Here is an 18,757-nt window from a genome sequence, read left to right as displayed (position 1 = left end):
CGATCTTGCCACGTTCTTCCAACTTCCAATTTTGGAGTCCATGGAGTGCCGAAGTCAAATACATAGCTAATATATACATGCCAGATCACGCGTGCAAGCTTCTACATATGATGTTTAATTTGCACGATACCCGATTTTGATTACATGTCTTCAGATACAATGACACCCAAGTCCCGAATGTTTTCAGATTGTGCTGAGCTTCCAGTCAGAACCTTTTTCTAACGTACCTCTGATATACTTCCAATACGTTATCAGGCAAAATCGCCACGTGACAAAATGGACACCTCAGTCCCGCAACAATCTCCAGGCGGACGACAACAAGAACCTCGGACTTGAACAGCCTGACTTTCGACTTGCATTGGCATAGTCCAGAGCAGCATTATATATTATCATCTCAGGTCCGAACATCTGACTATAAACCCTATATACAAAGATCGGGCGAGTCCACCCCTTGGCTGCCCAATAGCTTCCACCTTCCCCGCAGTCGCGTCCTTGCCTCGCAGACGATGCCCGGCCCTGGCGTATTCCCACGAGGGTGAAGGGCACACTTCCTCAACCTATTGGACTCGACAGCAAATACCCCACAGGGAACGCCAATTTGATAAACGCTGTCCGGGGTGCCTGCCGGGGTTAGACCGCCATCATGGAAGCTGATTGGGATGAGCTGTCGCGTATCCCGATGCCACCACCCAGTCCGCACGGGATGCCCACGAATGCGACGGCGGTGGCATTTGATGATGTTATGGAACTTCTGTGGGCGGGCAATGAATATGTGAGTTGGAATTATAGTGCTGCTACTTCAATTATGAAAGACGAGGGATTAATTAATGCGCCCATTTTCTTTCTTGTGCTAGGGTCGAATCACTTCTTTTTACGGACCCGAGCTCCAACGATATACTTCTGTGCGAGCGCACCCGGTCGCAGAGGGCATGGTTCGACAGATCGCCTTTCATGAACGCGGTGTGATCTCGTTATCTTCGAAAAGTGTGCATATGATTACTCGTCGTGGGTTGACACAGTGGCATATTGCCGATGAGGAGATGCTAGATCTCCGATGCATGAGTTTCACAGCACAGACAAATCGAATCTTGGTGGCGGGTTGTCAGCGCGTGATGTTCACGATCGACATTGACAAGGGCACGATTGTCGACAAGTTGCCTACCGAGCACAATTATACCCTCATGAAGAAAAGCCGATATCTCTGTGCGGCTACGGATAATGGCTCTGTCAATGCACTCAGTCTCTTGGATTTCAGCGTCGTCAAGTCTTGGAAGGCCCATGGCACTGCTGTGAATGATATGGATGCGCGAAACGACTTGCTGGTTACCTGTGGTTTCTCGGTACGCCAGCTTGGATCTTCAATTGTGGATCCGCTCGCCAATGTATATGACTTGAAGACATTGACGCCTTTGCCTCCGATTCCGTTCCATGCTGGTGCGGCATATGTACGGATGCATCCGAAACTACACACGACAAGTTTTGTGGCGTCACAGACTGGGCAGCTCCAAGTTGTAGATCTGATGAATCCCAACTCGGTCAATTTAAGACAAGCAAATGTTACATTGATGCTGGGACTCGAGATTTCACCCTCTGGAGAGGCTTTGGCCATCAACGACGCGGAATGCTCTATTCATCTTTGGGGCTCACCAACCAAGATCCACTTCAATGAAATGAGCAAAGAAACAGAGATGCCAGACGTGCCGACCCGGCCACCACCCATTGATTGGTCGCCTGAAACTCCGTTGAACATGATCGGGATGCCATACTACCACGATCGCCTCTTCTCGGCGTGGCCCAGCCACCTTTTGTTTGAGATTGGGAGCCCGCCAGCACAACTCGACCAATCCTTGCTTCCATATTTACGTCCTGCGGAGGTTGGTCATGGCGCTCCGAATCCCCGAAAGACACGTCGATACCAGATTGAGAACACTCGCGCTTTGGCTACTGCAGAGCCAGCCCTCATTGCGCCTAAGTTCCTGAGTGAAAAAGCCCGGGATCACGGAAAATCAAAATCTGATGGTTCAATCGCTGATGCGGCCGAGGCACTGGCCGGGGCAAAGATCAATGGCGAAAGTGATGACGATCCCCTGCTCAAATACAGTAATGTCGAGATCAAGTATAGTCGCTTTGGTGTCGACGATTTCGACTTTCAGTAAGAAAAGCCTATCTATTACCCTGGACAATTGTGGTATTTACTCACATCAAAAACAGATTTTACAACAAGACCAAATTCTCTGGCCTTGAAACACATATCGCAAACTCCTTCACCAACTCCCTCCTTCAGCTTTTCAAGTTTATTCCTTTATTCCGAAACCTTGCTCTCCACCACGCAGCTGGCTCTTGCATATCTGAATACTGCTTGCTATGTGAATTAGGCTACCTGTTTGACATGTTGGAAAAAGCGAATGGCCAGAATTGCCAAGCGACCAATTTACTGAAACTTTTCAGCAGCTTCCGGGAAGCTTCTAACATGGGGTTGTTGGAGGAAAACCTTACAAACAAGTCCCTCTCTACAGCGATTCAAGCAGTGAATCGCTTCTTCCTGACTCAGATTTCATGCGACTTCCGCACTGTCCAGCCCAATTCTGAAGAGCTGGACCAGCGCCTCTCGACATTTGCTTCTGAGTCAATACGGTGCATGTTTTGTCAGAATGAGACAGTTCGCCCTGGAAATTCTCTAGCAAACGAACTTCTCTACCCAAATATGGACATAAAACAGGCGCGGCGCAATCCTGCTTTCCGCTTCTCCAATATTTTGCGTGCCAGCATTGAACGTGAAACGCAGAATCGCGGATGGTGCAATTACTGCCGACGCTACCAGCAGGTCATGATTCGGAAGACTGTACACCGGATGCCTCTTGTGTTGCTGCTGAATGCAGCAGTATCGACAAATCCCATATGTCGCCGGCTATGGGCTATTCCTGGATGGTTGCCCGATGCAGTAGGTGTCATCATCGACAATGGTCAAGTCATGTGCTTTGAGGGCGAGGATCTTCACGTACGAATGCAGAATAATACTCCTGGCTTGGCGGTGTATGATCTTGTCGGCCTTGTCGCAGAGATTGACATTGCAGAACATCAGAAGCCGCATTTGGTGTCTTTTGTCAATGTCTCAGTCTCGGAGCAAGAACCCCAAGAGCAAGGCAAATGGCATTTATTCAATGACTTCTTGGTTGCCGAGGTTGACCGTGATGAGGCATTGGGCTTTACGCAGAGCTGGAAGCAACCTTGTGTGCTGGCTTTTCAGGCACGGGATGCCCGTCATGTTGTTGATGACTCGTGGAAGAATGCCCTCGATACCACTTTACTCTTCCGCGGAATGTCATCCAGTGGCGGCCGTCAAGTTGAGTCTTTCCAAGCCCTTAGCGAGGAAGAAAAGCCAAAGCCTGGTACGCCTGTAGCGCTCGACACCGAGTTTGTCGACCTCGAGAAAGCTGAGATAGACGTCAAGGCCGATGGGTCGCAAGAGATTGTTCGGCCCAACAAGAGTGGTCTTGCTCGAGTCTCTGTTTTGCGCGCTTCCGGCATCCAAGAGGGTGTGCCGTTCATAGATGACTACATCACAATTCGCGAGCCGATTGTCGACTATGTCACGCAGTACTCTGGCATCAAACCTGGTGACCTAGATCCACGAACAAGCGAGCATAATCTCGTACCTCTCAAGACCGCCTACAAAAAGCTTTGGCTTCTGCTCAATCTAGGATGTATTTTCGTGGGACATGGCCTGGCCTCTGATTTCCGCAAAATCAACATTCAAGTGCCGAAGTCGCAGACCGTTGACACCCAGTACCTCTTCTTCCACCCCGGCAAGAACCGCCGCCTGAGTCTTCGTTATCTTGCCTGGGCCGTGTTTAAGGAGTATATCCAAGAAGAACCGAATCCCGAAACCATCCAGGGCCATGACTCCATTGAAGATGCACGCATGGCCATGCGTCTATGGAAAAAGTTCCAGGAATACGAGGATGCAGGCGTCGCCAACCAGATGTTGGAAGAAATCTTCCGTGAAGGATCCAAACTTGGGTTCCGCCCTCCTCCCAAGAACCCCACAGCAGCAGTTCTCTCTCGCCCTGGTACCGCAGTCACTATGCAGAATGATAGTGGCCGTAATACACCCTCTACCCCCGATGCTGGTACTACTGCTATACCTGCTGCAACCACCGCCGGAGCCGGCAGTACTACTGCCAATGCGGCACCTACTAGTGCTCCTAGCACCCCTCGCCAGGCCTTCCGGCGATCAATCGCCCTCACCCCAAGCAATGGCAGCTTCTCTGGACCCGGCGCTGGGGACTTCTTTGGTGGAAGCCCATTGCGATAGAATTGTCTTTTTTTGTTTGACTTGGCAATTCATTTAGCCAACTCCCTGAACCTTGACAACCCCCATGGCTAGTAGGACAGTGTAGAAGTAGGAGCCTACTTAAACCCATGAATATCGAAATACATATGATCTCAATTTTATCATTCTCTCGTGAGAAATCTCTGTAGCTAGTTCTCGAACCCCCAATTAATGGTAAATCGAACGTATGAGAATCTAGGGTTTCATTGACTCAACCCAAGCAACTGTGGGGAATGACGTGGTCCGCATCGCTCCCGCCCAAACAAGACCCTTCTCCCTCCCAACTTATTTCTTGCACCTCCCGTTCTTTGCAACAGAGAGTTGTTTCTCCGAATTATTCGACCTAGCTAGCTACGAGCTGCTATCCATTCATTCATTTACTGAATTGTCATATCTTGTCACATACTGAGCGACTACCCCACCCCACCCCTCCCCACCCGCTCACAGCCTTCCGAACTTGATCTCAGATCCTTCACCAAGCCCCAATGTCGAGACACCGTGTAAAGAACATCGGATATGATGACGAAGACTACTCTGATGACGGGTACGACTCGCCTGACCCTGAAGAACAGGAAAACCTGCAGCGGTGCACCCAGGATGTCCTTTCGCAGCTCCGCGCGGGGCAACCGTCGGTGACCGCTTCGAAGGAAGAAGTCCAGGAGGCGCTGTGGCATTACTATAATGATGTAGAAAAGTCGGTCAGCTACCTACGAGGTATGTCATCCCATCTTCTTCTACTGATCATTAACTCCTGAAGCTTTGTGCCACAAGCCTGTTCGATGGAGCTTGGATTTCGGAGACATCGTTTGCTAATTTTGGTTTATTGTAGGCAAGAAGGAGAAAGAATTAAAGAAGCAGCAGACGCCTGCCATCTCACAGAAGAATAAGGCTCAAGGTAAGCTTTGCGATTGTTTGAATGTTTCACTTCCTCGAAGTATTATGGCTGGGCTCGACATATGGATGGTGAACTGGTCTTAAAAGGTGTGTTTTGAAAGGTTCTCAGTGGCCCTCCCCAAATCTTCTTCAAACGCTCAAGACTTTGCGACTAACGTCACACCATTCGAAGTCTGGGCAAATATTCTAACTGGTATTCCAGTGCCGATGTACCCTGCGCCCATTTCTCCTCCAATAGCGCACTTCTCGGCCGCCGATTTCTTTCGTGACTCCCCTTGGCTTAATATTCCATCTCACCGGAGGGCCGATATTCTGGTAGAGCCTTTATATCCTCGAATGGGGTTGTTGGGTGGTGCACCTGAAGCTGGCGGCAAGGTTTCCAAGCTGGCTGCATTGGCTGCAGCGCGCAAACAGAAGGAAGGGAACAAGGCTTCTTCTCCACCGGAAGCCTCGCAGGCTGAGCAATCTGAAAAGCCATCAACTGAGCAAAAGGTCTCTCTGCGCGACAGACTTGCTGCAAGCAAGTCCGCGAAGCCAGCTGAAGGTCTGGGTGGTTTGCGCCGACTGGCAAAGCCTATACCTGCAACACTTCCAGCCCAGAAACCGGTCTCACCTGAACCGGTGAAAGCTGCGCCAGATGCTACATCTGATGCTACATCTGAACCCGTGGAGCAAACCGAAGAAGCGATCAACGTAAAGATAGAGCCTAAACTGCCAGCAGCTGAGATCCGCGCTTCGCCCTCAATGTTTGCTAGTGCCATCGTTGGCAATCAGTCAGGACCGACTAGGGCCGAGCCTAGCCATATACCTTCGCAGAACGTTGATTTGCTCCAAATATATGGGCAGGACCATACTGAACCTTTTGACTTTGCAGGTCCTAGCCCAGACGATGTGGTGCTCAATGCTCAAAATACAGCTAAAGGTTTGGCGATTCGCAGAAAGGTTTGAAATCCAATCGCCTAATGACGTGTAGGATTCAAATCCAAAACCCCTGCTTCCAAGACAGGTGGTGACAAGAAGGGCCAAGCTGATCTTGCCGGCGGCATAAATAACCTCTCAGTTGAGGAGAAAGTGACCGTCAAAAGCAAGAACTTGGATGTCCTCGCGGAATACAACAAGTCAACACGGAAGAAGTCTGCCAACTTTGTGGTGATAGGTATGGCATCTTTAAGACTTGCCACCTATAAGATAATCATTGACCGGAATATAGGACATGTCGATGCTGGAAAGAGTACATTGATGGGAAGATTGTTGGCGGACCAGGGGGCGATAGATCAGCGAACATTAGACAAATATCGCAAGGAGGCGGAGAAGATCGGGAAGGGCTCTTTTGCCCTGGCGTGGGTGTTAGATCAGGGATCAGAGGAGCGTGCAAGAGGTGTTACAATCGATATTGCGACCAATCAGTTTGAGACCGACACCACGGCCTTTACCATCGTCGATGCCCCGGGGCATCGGGATTTTGTACCCAACATGATTGCTGGAGCTAGCCAAGCAGACTTTGCGGTCCTGGTTATTGATTCCAGCGTGGGCAAATTTGAATCCGGTCTCAAAGGCCAGACCAAAGAGCATGCTTTGCTAGTGCGCAGCATGGGTGTCCAGAAAATTGTGGTGGCCGTCAACAAGATGGATACTGTTCAGTGGGACAAGAGCCGGTTTGAGGAGATTCAGCAGCAAATCTCATCATTCTTGACAACCGCCGGGTTTCAAGAAAAGAATATTTCTTTCGTCCCGTGCTCGGGTGTGCTGGGAGACAACATCAGCCGACGCAGTGAGGATCCTCACGCATCGTGGTATGCTGGCCAGACATTGATTGAAGAACTGGAGACCTCGGAACCTTCCACCCACGCGCTTGATAAGCCACTACGCATGACGATTGGTGACGTTTTCCGTGGCGGTGTGCAGAATCCGATCTCTATCTCTGGTCGTCTGGACGCCGGCAGCTTACAAGTTGGCGACCAGATCCTGACCATGCCCAGTGGTGAGACAGCCTTGATCCGCAGCTTGGAGGTAGATGGTCAGACTAGTGACTGGGCTGTGGCCGGTCAGAATGTTGTATTGAATCTGGCAAATGTCGACCCAGCACACCTGCGCTCTGGCGATGTGGTGTGCCGTTCGTCCTCGCCAATCCCCACCATAACCAGCTTCACAACCAAGGTTCTAGCCTTTGAACATCTGATGCCCATGCTCGTGGATGTACACCGAGGCCGTCTTCATGTCCCTGGCCGGATCAGCAAACTGGTTGCGACCCTGGATAAAGCTTCAGGTGCACCTATCAAAAAGCGGCCAAAGATTGTGGCACCAGGCACAGTGGCGCGAGTGATTGTGGAGATGGACACTGCAGTGCCCCTTGAGGCCCCGACTAGGATTGTTTTGCGAACTGGCGGATCGACTGTGGCGGCCGGGTTGTTGGAATAGACCTCTTAAGGCTCGAAATAGAGTTACATGCATGAGCCAAATATCAAAACAGCAAACAACCTCGAAACTATGTACTACCATTTTATTTTGATAATGATGTGTATGATCCCGTATAGTTACGTACAGGTATAAGTCCATATGAGTAATCTACAGACCGTTGCTGAGTAGGGAGTTCTGCACAGTCCCTGCGGCTCTGTCGATCCCTGACCTGGGGCCCATGCTTCCCCAATCTTGAGGATTCGTGGACAGTGGACTCTGAGTCGTACAGGCCACTTACATTCCATCGTAGGGTGTGTATACGTGGTCAAATTGTGGTTCCGCCAACTGTAGCTTCCCGTGCACTCTCGTTATGGGGCTTTCTAGTAATTTCGATTATTTGTTTTACTGGTCGCGGGATCCACCGAAGAACCGCTTTCCACCAATCAGCACGCGAGGAGTGACCTGAACAGCGTCCACTGAAAAGGACAGCATGGCGCTATTCGAACCCTTAATACAAGTAACCCTCTTTGCTCCATTTTCCACTTTCCTTTCTTCATTCCTTTCCCTTCGACCACCCACCCACCCATACCTTTAGCCCACTTCGAGGGTCATTGAGTACAACACTTGTGTTGAACTCTGCGCTGTTACACCAAGCGCGCGTGAAGCTTCGGCCTCGGTAGCTTTTCTCTGGAAGAAACTTGCTTTCGTATCCTTACACATATAATCACAATGGCTGGACTCACAAACGCCAATGGCGCGTCCAAGCCTTTCGCTTGGACCACCGTCTTCTACCTTCTTATGGTCCTGCTCGCGCCTATGGCGCTCTTCAGCGGCAGCGCCCAGGCTCAGGATAACACTGTCGAGGAATACGGCACTGTTATTGGTATCGATTTGGGAACTACTTACTCGTACGTGACCCCATTGACTGCTGTCTGAAACGGCCTTCCTTGGTTTTCTTTACGTCAAAATGACACGTGGCTAACCGTTCCTGCAGTTGTGTTGGTTTGATGCAAAATGGAAAGGTCGAGATTCTCACCAACGACCAAGGAAACCGTATTACTCCCTCCTACGTGGCTTTCACAGATGACGAGCGTCTTGTCGGTGACGCCGCTAAGAACCAATATGCCGCCAACCCTACTCGCACCATCTTCGACGTCAAGTGAGTGGCAAAAATATACCGTGGCTGCAAAGGAATATGTTTTGCTAACAAATAGAACAGGCGTTTGATTGGTCGCAAGTTTGATGACAAGGTCACCCAGGATGACGCCAAGAACTTCCCCTTCAAGGTCGTCAACAAGGGCGGTAAGCCTAATGTCAAGGTTGAGGTCAACCAGGTCGCCAAGGTCTTCACCCCCGAGGAGGTCTCCGCCATGATTCTCGGAAAGATGAAGGAGATCGCTGAGAGCTACCTGGGTAAGACTGTTACCCACGCCGTTGTTACCGTTCCCGCCTACTTCAACGACGCCCAGCGTCAGGCCACCAAGGATGCCGGTACCATTGCCGGTCTTAACGTTCTCCGTGTCGTCAACGAGCCCACCGCCGCCGCTATCGCCTACGGCCTGGACAAGACTGATGACGAGCGCCAGGTTATTGTGTACGATCTTGGTGGTGGTACCTTCGATGTCTCCCTTCTGTCTATCGACCGTGGTGTTTTCGAGGTCTTGGCTACCGCTGGTGACACCCACCTGGGTGGTGAGGACTTCGACCACCGTGTTATGGACCACTTCGTCAAGCTCTACAACAAGAAGAACAACGTCGATGTCACCAAGGACCTGAAGGCTATGGGTAAGCTGAAGCGTGAGGTTGAGAAGGCCAAGCGTACTCTTTCCAGCCAGATGTCCACTCGCATTGAGATCGAGGCTTTCCACAACGGCGAGGACTTCTCCGAGACTCTCACCCGCGCCAAGTTCGAGGAGTTGAACATGGATCTGTTCAAGAAGACCCTTAAGCCCGTTGAGCAGGTGCTCAAGGATGCCAAGGTCAAGAAGTCTGAGGTTGACGACATCGTTCTTGTCGGTGGTTCCACTCGTATCCCCAAGGTCCAGGCTCTTCTTGAGGAGTACTTCGGTGGCAAGAAGGCCAGCAAGGGTATCAACCCCGATGAGGCTGTCGCTTTCGGTGCCGCCGTCCAGGGTGGTGTTCTGTCCGGTGACAAGGCCACTGAGGACATCGTTCTCATGGATGTTAACCCTCTTACCCTCGGTATTGAGACCACTGGTGGTGTGATGACCAAGCTCATTCCCCGTAACACTGTTATCCCTACCCGCAAGTCCCAGATCTTCTCCACTGCGGCCGACAACCAGCCCACCGTCTTGATCCAGGTCTTCGAGGGTGAGCGCTCCATGACCAAGGACAACAACATGCTCGGCAAGTTCGAGCTCACCAACATCCCCCCCGCTCCTCGTGGTGTTCCTCAGATCGAGGTCGCCTTCGACCTGGATGCCAACGGAATCCTCAAGGTCAGCGCCAGCGACAAGGGCACTGGCAAGGCTGAGTCCATCACCATCACCAACGACAAGGGCCGTCTCTCCCAGGAGGAGATTGAGCGCATGGTTGCTGAGGCCGAGGAGTTCGCTGAGGAGGACAAGGCCATGAAGGCCAAGATTGAGGCCCGTAACGGTCTTGAGAACTACGCTTTCAGCCTGAAGAACCAGGCCAACGATGAGGAGGGTCTTGGTGGTCAGATCGATGAGGATGACAAGCAGACCATCCTGGACGCTGTCAAGGAGGCCATTGACTGGCTCGAGGACAACGCTGCCACCGCCACCGCCGAGGACTTCGAGGAGCAGAAGGAGCAGCTCTCTAGTGTCGCTTACCCGATCACCAGCAAGCTGTACGGCTCTGCTTCTCCCCCCGAGGACGATGAGCCCTTGGACCATGACGAACTGTAAAATTACCTTGTTTTTTGAGGCATTACCCATGGAGTTTATTATCTGTTTATCTTTTTTATGTTTCTACTCCTGAATCTGCGCGAGGTTGGTATCCTTCGCTGCATGAGTCACTAGCACTAGACTCTTCCAAATACCACGATACCTTCTGCATCTACTTCAATTCTCCTAGACCATCTTTCGCATAACTCGTAGATTCTATACACTAGTCCTTCGTATGTAATTACAAAACCTAATCTAATTTCCCCGCGCAACAAGCTCATTAATAGTCTCCGCCACAACCTGATGATCATCCTCCTGCTTCAGTCCACTGACCACCACAACGGCAACAATTCCATCAACCCCATGCACACGAATAGGATATCCACCACCATGAATGGCATACTCATCCGCAACAGCACCCCCGTTGCCACTGGCAAGCGCGAATTTCCTCACAAACGCACTCTCAATGTTATCGGCGCTCGTAGCAAATCCAAGCCCCGACGCAATCTTCTGCCGCATCGTCCAGCTCGACACACCCCACCGCAACACGGTGTTCCGCTTCCGCCGCACCCAAATCTCGTTATCGGGAAGCGTGCCGGATTCCGTGACGGATTGGAAGAGAGTGTGCGGGGATCCACCGCCGCTTGTAGCAGTGGCCATTGAGATGGAGATCATGGCGGGCCTGCGTTGGTTATCGGGGAGGGACAAGATGCGAGTGCGGAGGGCATTGCCTAGTGTCCAGGCTGTCTCGGCAGTGAAAGAGCGGAAGGTCTGCTCGGGGCTTGATTCTAGGGTAATAAGGGCTTGGGCCTATGTTGGCTGATTAGCTTGAATAGATTCCTTGGTATGATTGGATTGACTTACGTCCGTGCTGGGTGCTGAGAGGGCCATGGTGGAGTTTTTAGTAGCAAGACGTGAAGATTGGTGTGAGTATGATTCCAAGTTGCAGATTGGAAGGTGGGGGATGTTGGTCCGGGGACGTGCGGAGGAGCAGGTGGGATGTCGTAGCTAGTGGACCCTTCGGAGATTCGATTCCGTACTGTATGACTGCGAAGAGGTAATGTGAGAATGTGGAAAATTGAAAAGATGGGAACTCAATTGGCCTTTATAGGATCCCCTGGTCGTATTTATAGTCGTTCCAAGGTTTGGATCTTGGAAAATATGTTCTTGTGGTTCTATAATGCCGGAATCCACATATTCGAAGCAACGGAAGGTCCAGTCGAGGATCCGCGGAATTACCTCATCTGTCACCGATGATAGCCCCGCTTTAACTGCGCAAGCAAAGCTCCATACCTCAATAGCAAATTATCACCCCATGCCTCCTAAAAGAGCTTGCGATATTTGCATCACCCGGAAAGTCAAATGCAGTGGCTCTTGGCCCTGTGATACCTGTCGTGATGCCGTCAAGCGCGTTTCCTGTACTTATTTGACGCCGCCTCGGAAGAGAGGCCCTAAAGTTCGACGAGTGGCTAAGCAGACCCACGATTTGGAAGCGCAGGTAGTGAATCTCGATATAACAGGCGACCAACAGGAATTTTCGGAGAGCTATACAGCAGCTTACCATGAAGAACTGCCGGGTTTGCCGTTGACTGATCCTGGTGGTCCGAGGTGTATATCAAAGGCGGTGCTGGCTCCCATAGTTCGTCTTTACCAGCAGTATTCTTATAGTGTGTGGCCGGTCGTCAATGCAAATGCCCTACTGCAGAGATTGGAAAATGTTGATCCGGAGAACACATCGCATGAGGCTGAGAACATCGCTTGTCTTGCGACGGCGCTCTGTGCGGCGACAATGGCTCAATTACATCTTGCGCCGGTAGTAGATGGTGTCTTCACGACTGATAGCACCACCATGGCACAAGCCTGCTTGCGTATAAGGGGGCTATGCAACAAACACAGGGAGCACCTTGATATTAGCAGTCTGCTGGTGTCGTTCTTTTTGCATGTTTATCATGCCAAGGTAAATCAGCGGACCTCAGCGATGATGTACATTCAGGAGGCTATTTCTGGTGCTCGCATATTACGATTGGATGAACCAATACAGTTAGATGATCTTGAGTCAGAGGTTGATGACCTGATTGCGAACAAGAGTTTGGTGTTTCCGTTGCTCTGGGTTTCAGAGAGGTAAGCAATCTCACCTCAACTTGTAGTTCATTTGCTGATGCATCTGAAAGAGGTTATGCAATGCACCTGGGGTTGTCACCATCATATGTGGACCCGCCTTCATTGGCAAGTCTCGAGAATGTCCCTGGAATCGACATCCATGTGCAAGGTCTTTTGGATCTCGTCAAACTATTTGTGGCGTTCAATCAGATATCCGTCCGTCGTAAATCTCAGGATGAAATGAATCCACTCACATACTTGACCGATACCGAGACAAAGTTGTCCAAGCTGTTTCTAAAGCTCGCGGATCAAGTTTCGACAAGGACAGCAGATTGTCACATCACCCGACAGTGGATGAGAACAATCCTTTGGCAAGAAGCACTATCACTGGGGCTGCTGTCCTCATCATCCAGCACGGCTGTTATGACTTTTTCTTTTCCTGCGCAAGTCAGTCGTGATCTGCTTCACTCGTTAAGATGCTTCTCGGAGACCGATCTACTGCCACTGGGGCGAGACCAAGTAAGTAGCAACAGAGGACTGAGTATAATGGGGAAAGTTAATCGAAATGATAGTTATTGAAATGCTTTGAGGTTGCGAATTCTTTAGCAGACACCGTTCTTCTTACTTCTGCTGGAACGCATCCAGGATTTGGACTGGGCCCACAGGACTTTTTGCATGCCCTTTACCAGAAACTGCTGCCGTTTCTAGAGCAGGACACCGTTCTCAAGTCGATCCTCCGTGGTAAAACGGCCGAGGTTCTTGTCATGGCACCTGCCCGGCTACTGACAAGGCAAGTTGATGAACATCAACAGGATCACGAGTACTGCAGCTGCAATCAAATAAATGTTTGTCATTGCATTATAACTACACCTGGCTATATGTTTTCGAAATTCACTCTGTGAGCTGAAGCACAATGCGACCGGCAATTTCTCCCTTCTCCATCTCCTCATAGATCTGCGGCAGATCCTTGAACGGGCGGACCTTGACAACAGGCTTCACCACGCCACGTCGAACCAAGTCAACTGCTTCCATGCATTCCTTCAAAGATCCAACCAGGTTACCCGTAATCCTTAGTCCCTTGATCACAATCGTGCAGATTGGTGTCTCGAGATACGGCCGCCCAGGCGGGATTCCCACACAGCTTAGAGTGCCTCCGACTCGGAGCATCTCACAAGCATGGGCAAACGCCTTGGCATTGCCCGCGGTCACAACAACTGCATGTGCTCCCAGGCCAGTAATTTCCTGTACCCTTCCAATAGGGTCTTCCGTAGCGAAGTCGATGAACTCCTGAGCTCCAATACCACGAACGAAATCTGCTTTGCCGGGGCCTGTATCCACGCCAATGACCAGAGCACCCTGCGCTCTGGCATATTGCACTGGAAAGAAACCATTCATTAATACAATAAACATAGCCTCTTCATGAAGAAACACCTACCAGCCAAGTGTCCAAGGCCTCCACCTGCTCCAACCACCACAAGCCAATTTCCAGGCCGAACATTTGCGTTCAACACCGCCTGTCTAGTCGTCAGCCATGACTCCTGAAGTCAAAATACCCTTCATTTTTCATACCTTATATGCCGTCAAACCTGCACAAAGCACTGGTCCCATAACCTTAGGATCAACATCATCCGGCAAGACAGTCAAATAGTCCGCATCCAACGCAATATACTGCTGGAAGCTACCATCCTCATGATGAAGATGGTTCGTCGCATTGGTACAGTACTGCTCCGTGCCCGCAAGGCAGAATTCACAGCGGCGACAGATCCGACTTGCAAAGCGGATTCCAACTAGCCCACCCAATTTGATTCCCGTACTGTGTGTGATGTCCGGGCCCAGGGCCACAACTTGTCCTATTCCCTCGTGACCGCCAACGTGAGGTAGTTTAATCTTCGTGATTGGGTTTCCGTCTGCACCGGCTGCGGTGCCGGACTTGGTGTGGAGGTCTTTACGGTGATAGAAATCAAGAAGTGAGTCGGAGATTCTCAGACATCCGAAATGGATCGAATTGGGGACATTTTGAAGGCCATACTCACCACTTTGACAGACGCCAGTGTATAGCACTTTGGCGAGGACTTCATTTCGGCCAGGGCAAGGGACTGGGTAGTCGGTCTTGAATTCAACTTCTCCGCCAAGACTGCGCACAAGTGCAACTGTCTGGGTTTGGGGGATATTGATGGAGCCCATGTTTGCTGTTAGGATGCAAAATGAATGGTAAACAGATTGTCTAAGGTTTGTTTGAGAAGGGTGCTGTTTCGATATGAGAGGACAAGACTCTATTTATGTTTTTCATCTTTCATGACAGCATATGTATATTTACTACTCCAGTCGTATGACCCCTCAATAGATCAGCCTGGCCCAAATTTAACACGATGGAAACAAAAGATCATCGAAAACCGAATATACAGGGGTACTGAGATGTTCACAAGATCAATCGGTGGGGTTGCGCATCTGGCAATGGCCCATGCACCTATGCTATGTGGTCCACGGGCAAGTACAAATCTAGACTCGGAGTAATACAGTATTTCTCCATGGTACCAAGCATTGAGAGCTTGTGGGTTATATTTGGATACGGGCTGTGAATGTGAGTACGTTCTGTTGAAGTGAGTCTATTTCTCCGAGTCAATTCTCCGAAGAGGGGAAGCCTTGTTTGGGTGATGCGGAGATGATCTATGGAAGCTTTTTTGGAGTGGACCTGAATATTATTGCACCCTGTTATCTTGATGATCATGGTTGATGGACGAATGAGAAATAATACATATGCAAAGAAACCGGTCTATTGAAGGCTACATAGGTTTGATACATCCACTCATATACTTTATCAAAAAGCGCTCAGAACCAGTTCGTCTGGTTCCCGTTTTGGCTCAAGAGCAAGCCGCTGGACTCAGTATCCAGATTCTCAATCACCTGAATGCCCTTCCTAACACTTTCCTCAGGCTGGATTTGCCCCTTGAGTCCTGGCTGCACTGCCTGGAATTGCGACAGCATAAGTTCATTCGCTTGAACTACCGCGGCGGGTTTCTCCCCTGCGAGGATGTCAGTATGTGTTCTTCTATACCTACAGCGAGCATTATGGCTACTTACCGCTATCCCATGTATCAACCCATCCAGGGCTCAAAGCAAGCACCTTAATTCCTTTAGGTGCAAGCTCCGCGGCGTACTTGGCAACTTGAACATTCATTCCGGCCTTTGAGACGGCGTACGCCACAGCGTAGCTAACACCAGATTTGCTGATGAGATTAGTGTCCGCCATGGCGCTGGAGATATGCACAATCTTCTTTTGGATGCCCTTCTCAATCAAGGGAAGGAAGGCATTGGTCGCCCACATAGCACCATAAACCCCTGTACTAAGCGACGGCTCGAAGATCTTTTGAGTGGCTTCACGATCAAAGGGAATCTGCGACGGGGTAAGGCCCATGGAGGCTGTATCAACGGCGTTTGAGTTGTGGATAAACACATCTAGCTTCCCACCCGTAATGGCAGCTGCGGCCTGGGCTGCATCGAGGATAGACTTTGGGTCTGTCACATCTCCCTTGATAGCATGCACATTGGGGTGATTGGTGGCAAGCTCGGAAATGCCATGCGATTCCGGATTTCGCACAATAGCTAGGACCGTGTTGTCTTTGTTGGCGGCGAGTTGGCGCACATATTCGAGGCCAATCCCCTTGGAGGCTCCCGTGATCGCGTATGAGACCATTTTCTTATTGGTTTGATTCAGTGTAAGCTGTAAGCTAGTGATGGATGAGTTGATATGCTGCTGATGCTATTGTGATATTATTGTGTGATTCACTCTGGTTATATACTTCGGCGGATCTATGGATTACAAACCCCCGCACCGACCGGACGATCCGGTCCTCCCGTCTCCCGTTCCAATTGCTTAGCAATCGGATCATCCACCTCGACCGCTCCGTTCCCAGCAGGCGACATCATGGACGCGCCAGTCCCTGTCAAGAGAAGGGCCTGTGTGGCCTGCACAGTTGCCAAGGCAAAATGTACACCGCAGACCACTAATTTGTGTCAGCGATGTGGTCGTTTGGGCAAGTCATGCACATACCTCGACCTTCCGCAGACGAAACGGAAGCACAAGGTTGCACCAAGGTGATTCGTCCCAACGCAGATGGTGCTAGAGATATTAATAAAAGTACAGGCGTGTGGAGGCGTTAGAACAGAGGGTCGACCAGCTCATGTCACAGCTGGCTGCCTTGACCCAGCAGAGCATGAAAACCCCGTCAGATCATCTCAACCCGCCCACCAACGACTCGGCCTCTACTCATGATCCAGAGTTGGATTCCGTAGACACCGATGCTCTGATAGATGCTGCTCAAGATCCTTCACACGGCCCCGACCCGCCTACTACGTCTGCAATGGAGGGCCAGCCGTCTATCGTAGATCGCGGTCTTTTGAGCGAAGCCGAGGGTGAACGATTGGTTACGAGTTTCAAGTGTGACTTTGTAAACAAATTTCCCTTTGTATTGCTTCAACCCGGCGAGACAGCCGATAGTCTGAGGCGTACACAGCCTTTCCTCTTTTTATGTGTCGTGGCTGCCACGATGGGCAGTGTGGTCCCCCTTCGCAGGATCGTCGCGGATGAGATCATGAAGCATGTCACATTAAGAATCGTGGCACGGTCCGAGAGAAACCTCGAATTACTCCGTGGTCTGCTCGTGCACAGCGCATGGTATTCATATCCCGCAGAGAGACATCACCCACGGCTTCTGCTGTTAATTCAGTTTTGTGTTTCTATCTCACATGATCTGGGACTGCATAAAAAGGCTAATCTAACTTCGGATGAGCAGCGGGCACTGCTTGGTACATACTGGCTGTCGTCTAGGTGAGTCTTTCTGCACTGGTAGATGCGGCTCTCGCTAACTGCATCTCAGCCTCTGTGGAACTCTCGGTCGGCCAACTAATATGAAGCGGAATATTCGAATAGATGAGTGCATACGGAGTTTAGCATCGACGGAGCATCTCTCAGATCGGTTGGTTGCAAACTTCATTCACCTGCAGTCTTTCTTGGCAACAGTAGATGATGTTTACGCTTCAATACAAGCAAGCGGTGGCATTGTACAAGTTCAAGTCATGCAGGGCTCTCTGCAACGACAACTGAATGATGTGAAAGCATCCGTGGAGCAAAGTCGATCAAACAGCCTTTTACTGACAGGTATGTCATTGACCCTGATATGTTTGACGGGGTTAACCGATCTCGGCAGAGAGTACAATACGCATTGAACTCAAGTTCATGGAAGTGCGCCTCGAGGAGATATCACTTCGAGAGGAGTTATGGATTATGGAACCTGCCAATGCGGTCCGCATCAATATGCTGATGAACCTGGTCCAACGGAGTAAGGAGCTCATCTACACAATCAGAACCCTATTGATGTCGGGAATTGGGCAAATGACAATAACTACACATGGTCGTCTATGTACTGCAGTGGGCTACATTCCCACTGCAGTATTCATCCTGCTCAATCTCATTACTAGCTCTATTGAGTCAGCTACGGAAGCCCAAGCCCAAGCTGTTGTTGATATGGCAGACTACCCCAATCTTATCACAGAGCTTGCCAACACGTTAGATACAAGGTTTGAGGGCATGTCTGCTGCAGAAAAAGATGCAGACGTTGTGGGTAGCCTCTGCTCTAAAATGAGGCAGCTGGCACGTGCTTACCCCTATCAAGTCAGATTCATCATTGGACATGCGTTATCTCAAGATGTAAGACAGGACGCGTCCATGATGGAAGTTTCCCCCGATAACATTGCCATGACACCACAGGTCTGGCCGTCAATATATGGCGACTTGGATGGCCTGTTTTCTATTGATGAGATACAGTGGGATTCCTTATTAAGCAATTTTACAGGAATTACTAGCTAGCCTAAAGAGTACACTCTTGGATCATTGTAATGCAAGCATAGAGAAGCATCTTCCATTCACTTATTTAATCACAAGTACTGTGAGTATACTCGCCTAGTAATGCATATGGTATTCATCCTATTGTATCACACATACACCATGTGTGGGCTTAGACACCAGATATTATTGACGGACAGGAGCTTTAGTCAACACCCAGTACACCCAAAGGACACTTGTAAGATTTGACGCTAGCGGGTGGTGCGGACGCTCCGACGCGGCCCGGGCTGACCGGGCGGTGGAAGGCATTGCGTCCTACAC

At 50.3% G+C, this 18,757-nt stretch overlaps 8 protein-coding genes across 8 annotated transcripts; 5 read left to right on the top strand and 3 right to left on the bottom strand.

Annotated features, from left to right (window-relative positions):
* Positions 1-643: 643 nt before the first annotated feature.
* On the top strand, positions 644-4,315 carry pan2n2 (poly(A)-specific ribonuclease; the record flags this gene model as incomplete). The annotated part of the gene is made up of 3 exons (XM_057069793.1): positions 644-772; positions 855-2,152; positions 2,212-4,315. 3 exons carry the CDS (start codon positions 644-646, stop codon positions 4,313-4,315), a joined length of 3,531 nt encoding a protein of 1,176 aa, XP_056916404.1.
* A 503-nt stretch (positions 4,316-4,818) lies between these two features.
* N7503_010246 (putative translation elongation factor EF-1 subunit) lies at positions 4,819-7,645 on the top strand (the record flags this gene model as incomplete). Its single annotated transcript, XM_057069792.1, has 5 exons — positions 4,819-5,047; positions 5,163-5,228; positions 5,430-6,149; positions 6,201-6,383; positions 6,438-7,645. 5 exons carry the CDS (start codon positions 4,819-4,821, stop codon positions 7,643-7,645), a joined length of 2,406 nt encoding a protein of 801 aa, XP_056916403.1.
* A 708-nt stretch (positions 7,646-8,353) lies between these two features.
* On the top strand, positions 8,354-10,515 carry bipA (Hsp70 family ATPase KAR2; the record flags this gene model as incomplete). The annotated part of the gene is made up of 3 exons (XM_057069791.1): positions 8,354-8,532; positions 8,619-8,783; positions 8,844-10,515. The coding sequence occupies 3 exons, from the start codon at positions 8,354-8,356 to the stop codon at positions 10,513-10,515; spliced, it is 2,016 nt and encodes a 671-aa protein (XP_056916402.1).
* A 234-nt stretch (positions 10,516-10,749) lies between these two features.
* Positions 10,750-11,385, bottom strand: N7503_010244 (DUF967 domain protein; the record flags this gene model as incomplete). The annotated part of the gene is made up of 2 exons (XM_057069790.1): positions 10,750-11,304; positions 11,359-11,385. The coding sequence occupies 2 exons, from the start codon at positions 11,383-11,385 to the stop codon at positions 10,750-10,752; spliced, it is 582 nt and encodes a 193-aa protein (XP_056916401.1).
* A 289-nt stretch (positions 11,386-11,674) lies between these two features.
* Positions 11,675-13,437, top strand: N7503_010243 (putative C6 transcription factor; the record flags this gene model as incomplete). Its single annotated transcript, XM_057069789.1, has 4 exons — positions 11,675-12,615; positions 12,666-13,113; positions 13,167-13,335; positions 13,385-13,437. 4 exons carry the CDS (start codon positions 11,675-11,677, stop codon positions 13,435-13,437), a joined length of 1,611 nt encoding a protein of 536 aa, XP_056916400.1.
* A 48-nt stretch (positions 13,438-13,485) lies between these two features.
* On the bottom strand, positions 13,486-14,778 carry N7503_010242 (zinc-dependent alcohol dehydrogenase; the record flags this gene model as incomplete). Its single annotated transcript, XM_057069788.1, has 3 exons — positions 13,486-13,970; positions 14,030-14,108; positions 14,164-14,778. 3 exons carry the CDS (start codon positions 14,776-14,778, stop codon positions 13,486-13,488), a joined length of 1,179 nt encoding a protein of 392 aa, XP_056916399.1.
* A 641-nt stretch (positions 14,779-15,419) lies between these two features.
* Positions 15,420-16,288, bottom strand: N7503_010241 (SDR family oxidoreductase; the record flags this gene model as incomplete). The annotated part of the gene is made up of 2 exons (XM_057069787.1): positions 15,420-15,617; positions 15,676-16,288. The coding sequence occupies 2 exons, from the start codon at positions 16,286-16,288 to the stop codon at positions 15,424-15,426; spliced, it is 807 nt and encodes a 268-aa protein (XP_056916398.1). The 3' UTR covers positions 15,420-15,423.
* Positions 16,289-16,519: 231 nt separating this feature from the next.
* N7503_010240 (Zn(II)2Cys6 transcription factor domain-containing protein) lies at positions 16,520-18,460 on the top strand (the record flags this gene model as incomplete). Its single annotated transcript, XM_057069786.1, has 4 exons — positions 16,520-16,689; positions 16,739-17,422; positions 17,472-17,752; positions 17,802-18,460. 4 exons carry the CDS (start codon positions 16,520-16,522, stop codon positions 18,458-18,460), a joined length of 1,794 nt encoding a protein of 597 aa, XP_056916397.1.
* Positions 18,461-18,757: the final 297 nt, after the last annotated feature.

The sequence above is a fragment of the Penicillium pulvis genome, assembly GCF_028828015.1.
Source record: "Penicillium pulvis strain IBT 33274 chromosome Unknown scaffold_8_segment0_segment0, whole genome shotgun sequence".
Taxonomy (NCBI): Eukaryota; Fungi; Ascomycota; class Eurotiomycetes; order Eurotiales; family Aspergillaceae; genus Penicillium; species Penicillium pulvis.
Note: the sequence above shows the minus strand (reverse complement) of the source record. Positions and strands in the feature narration are given on the sequence as shown.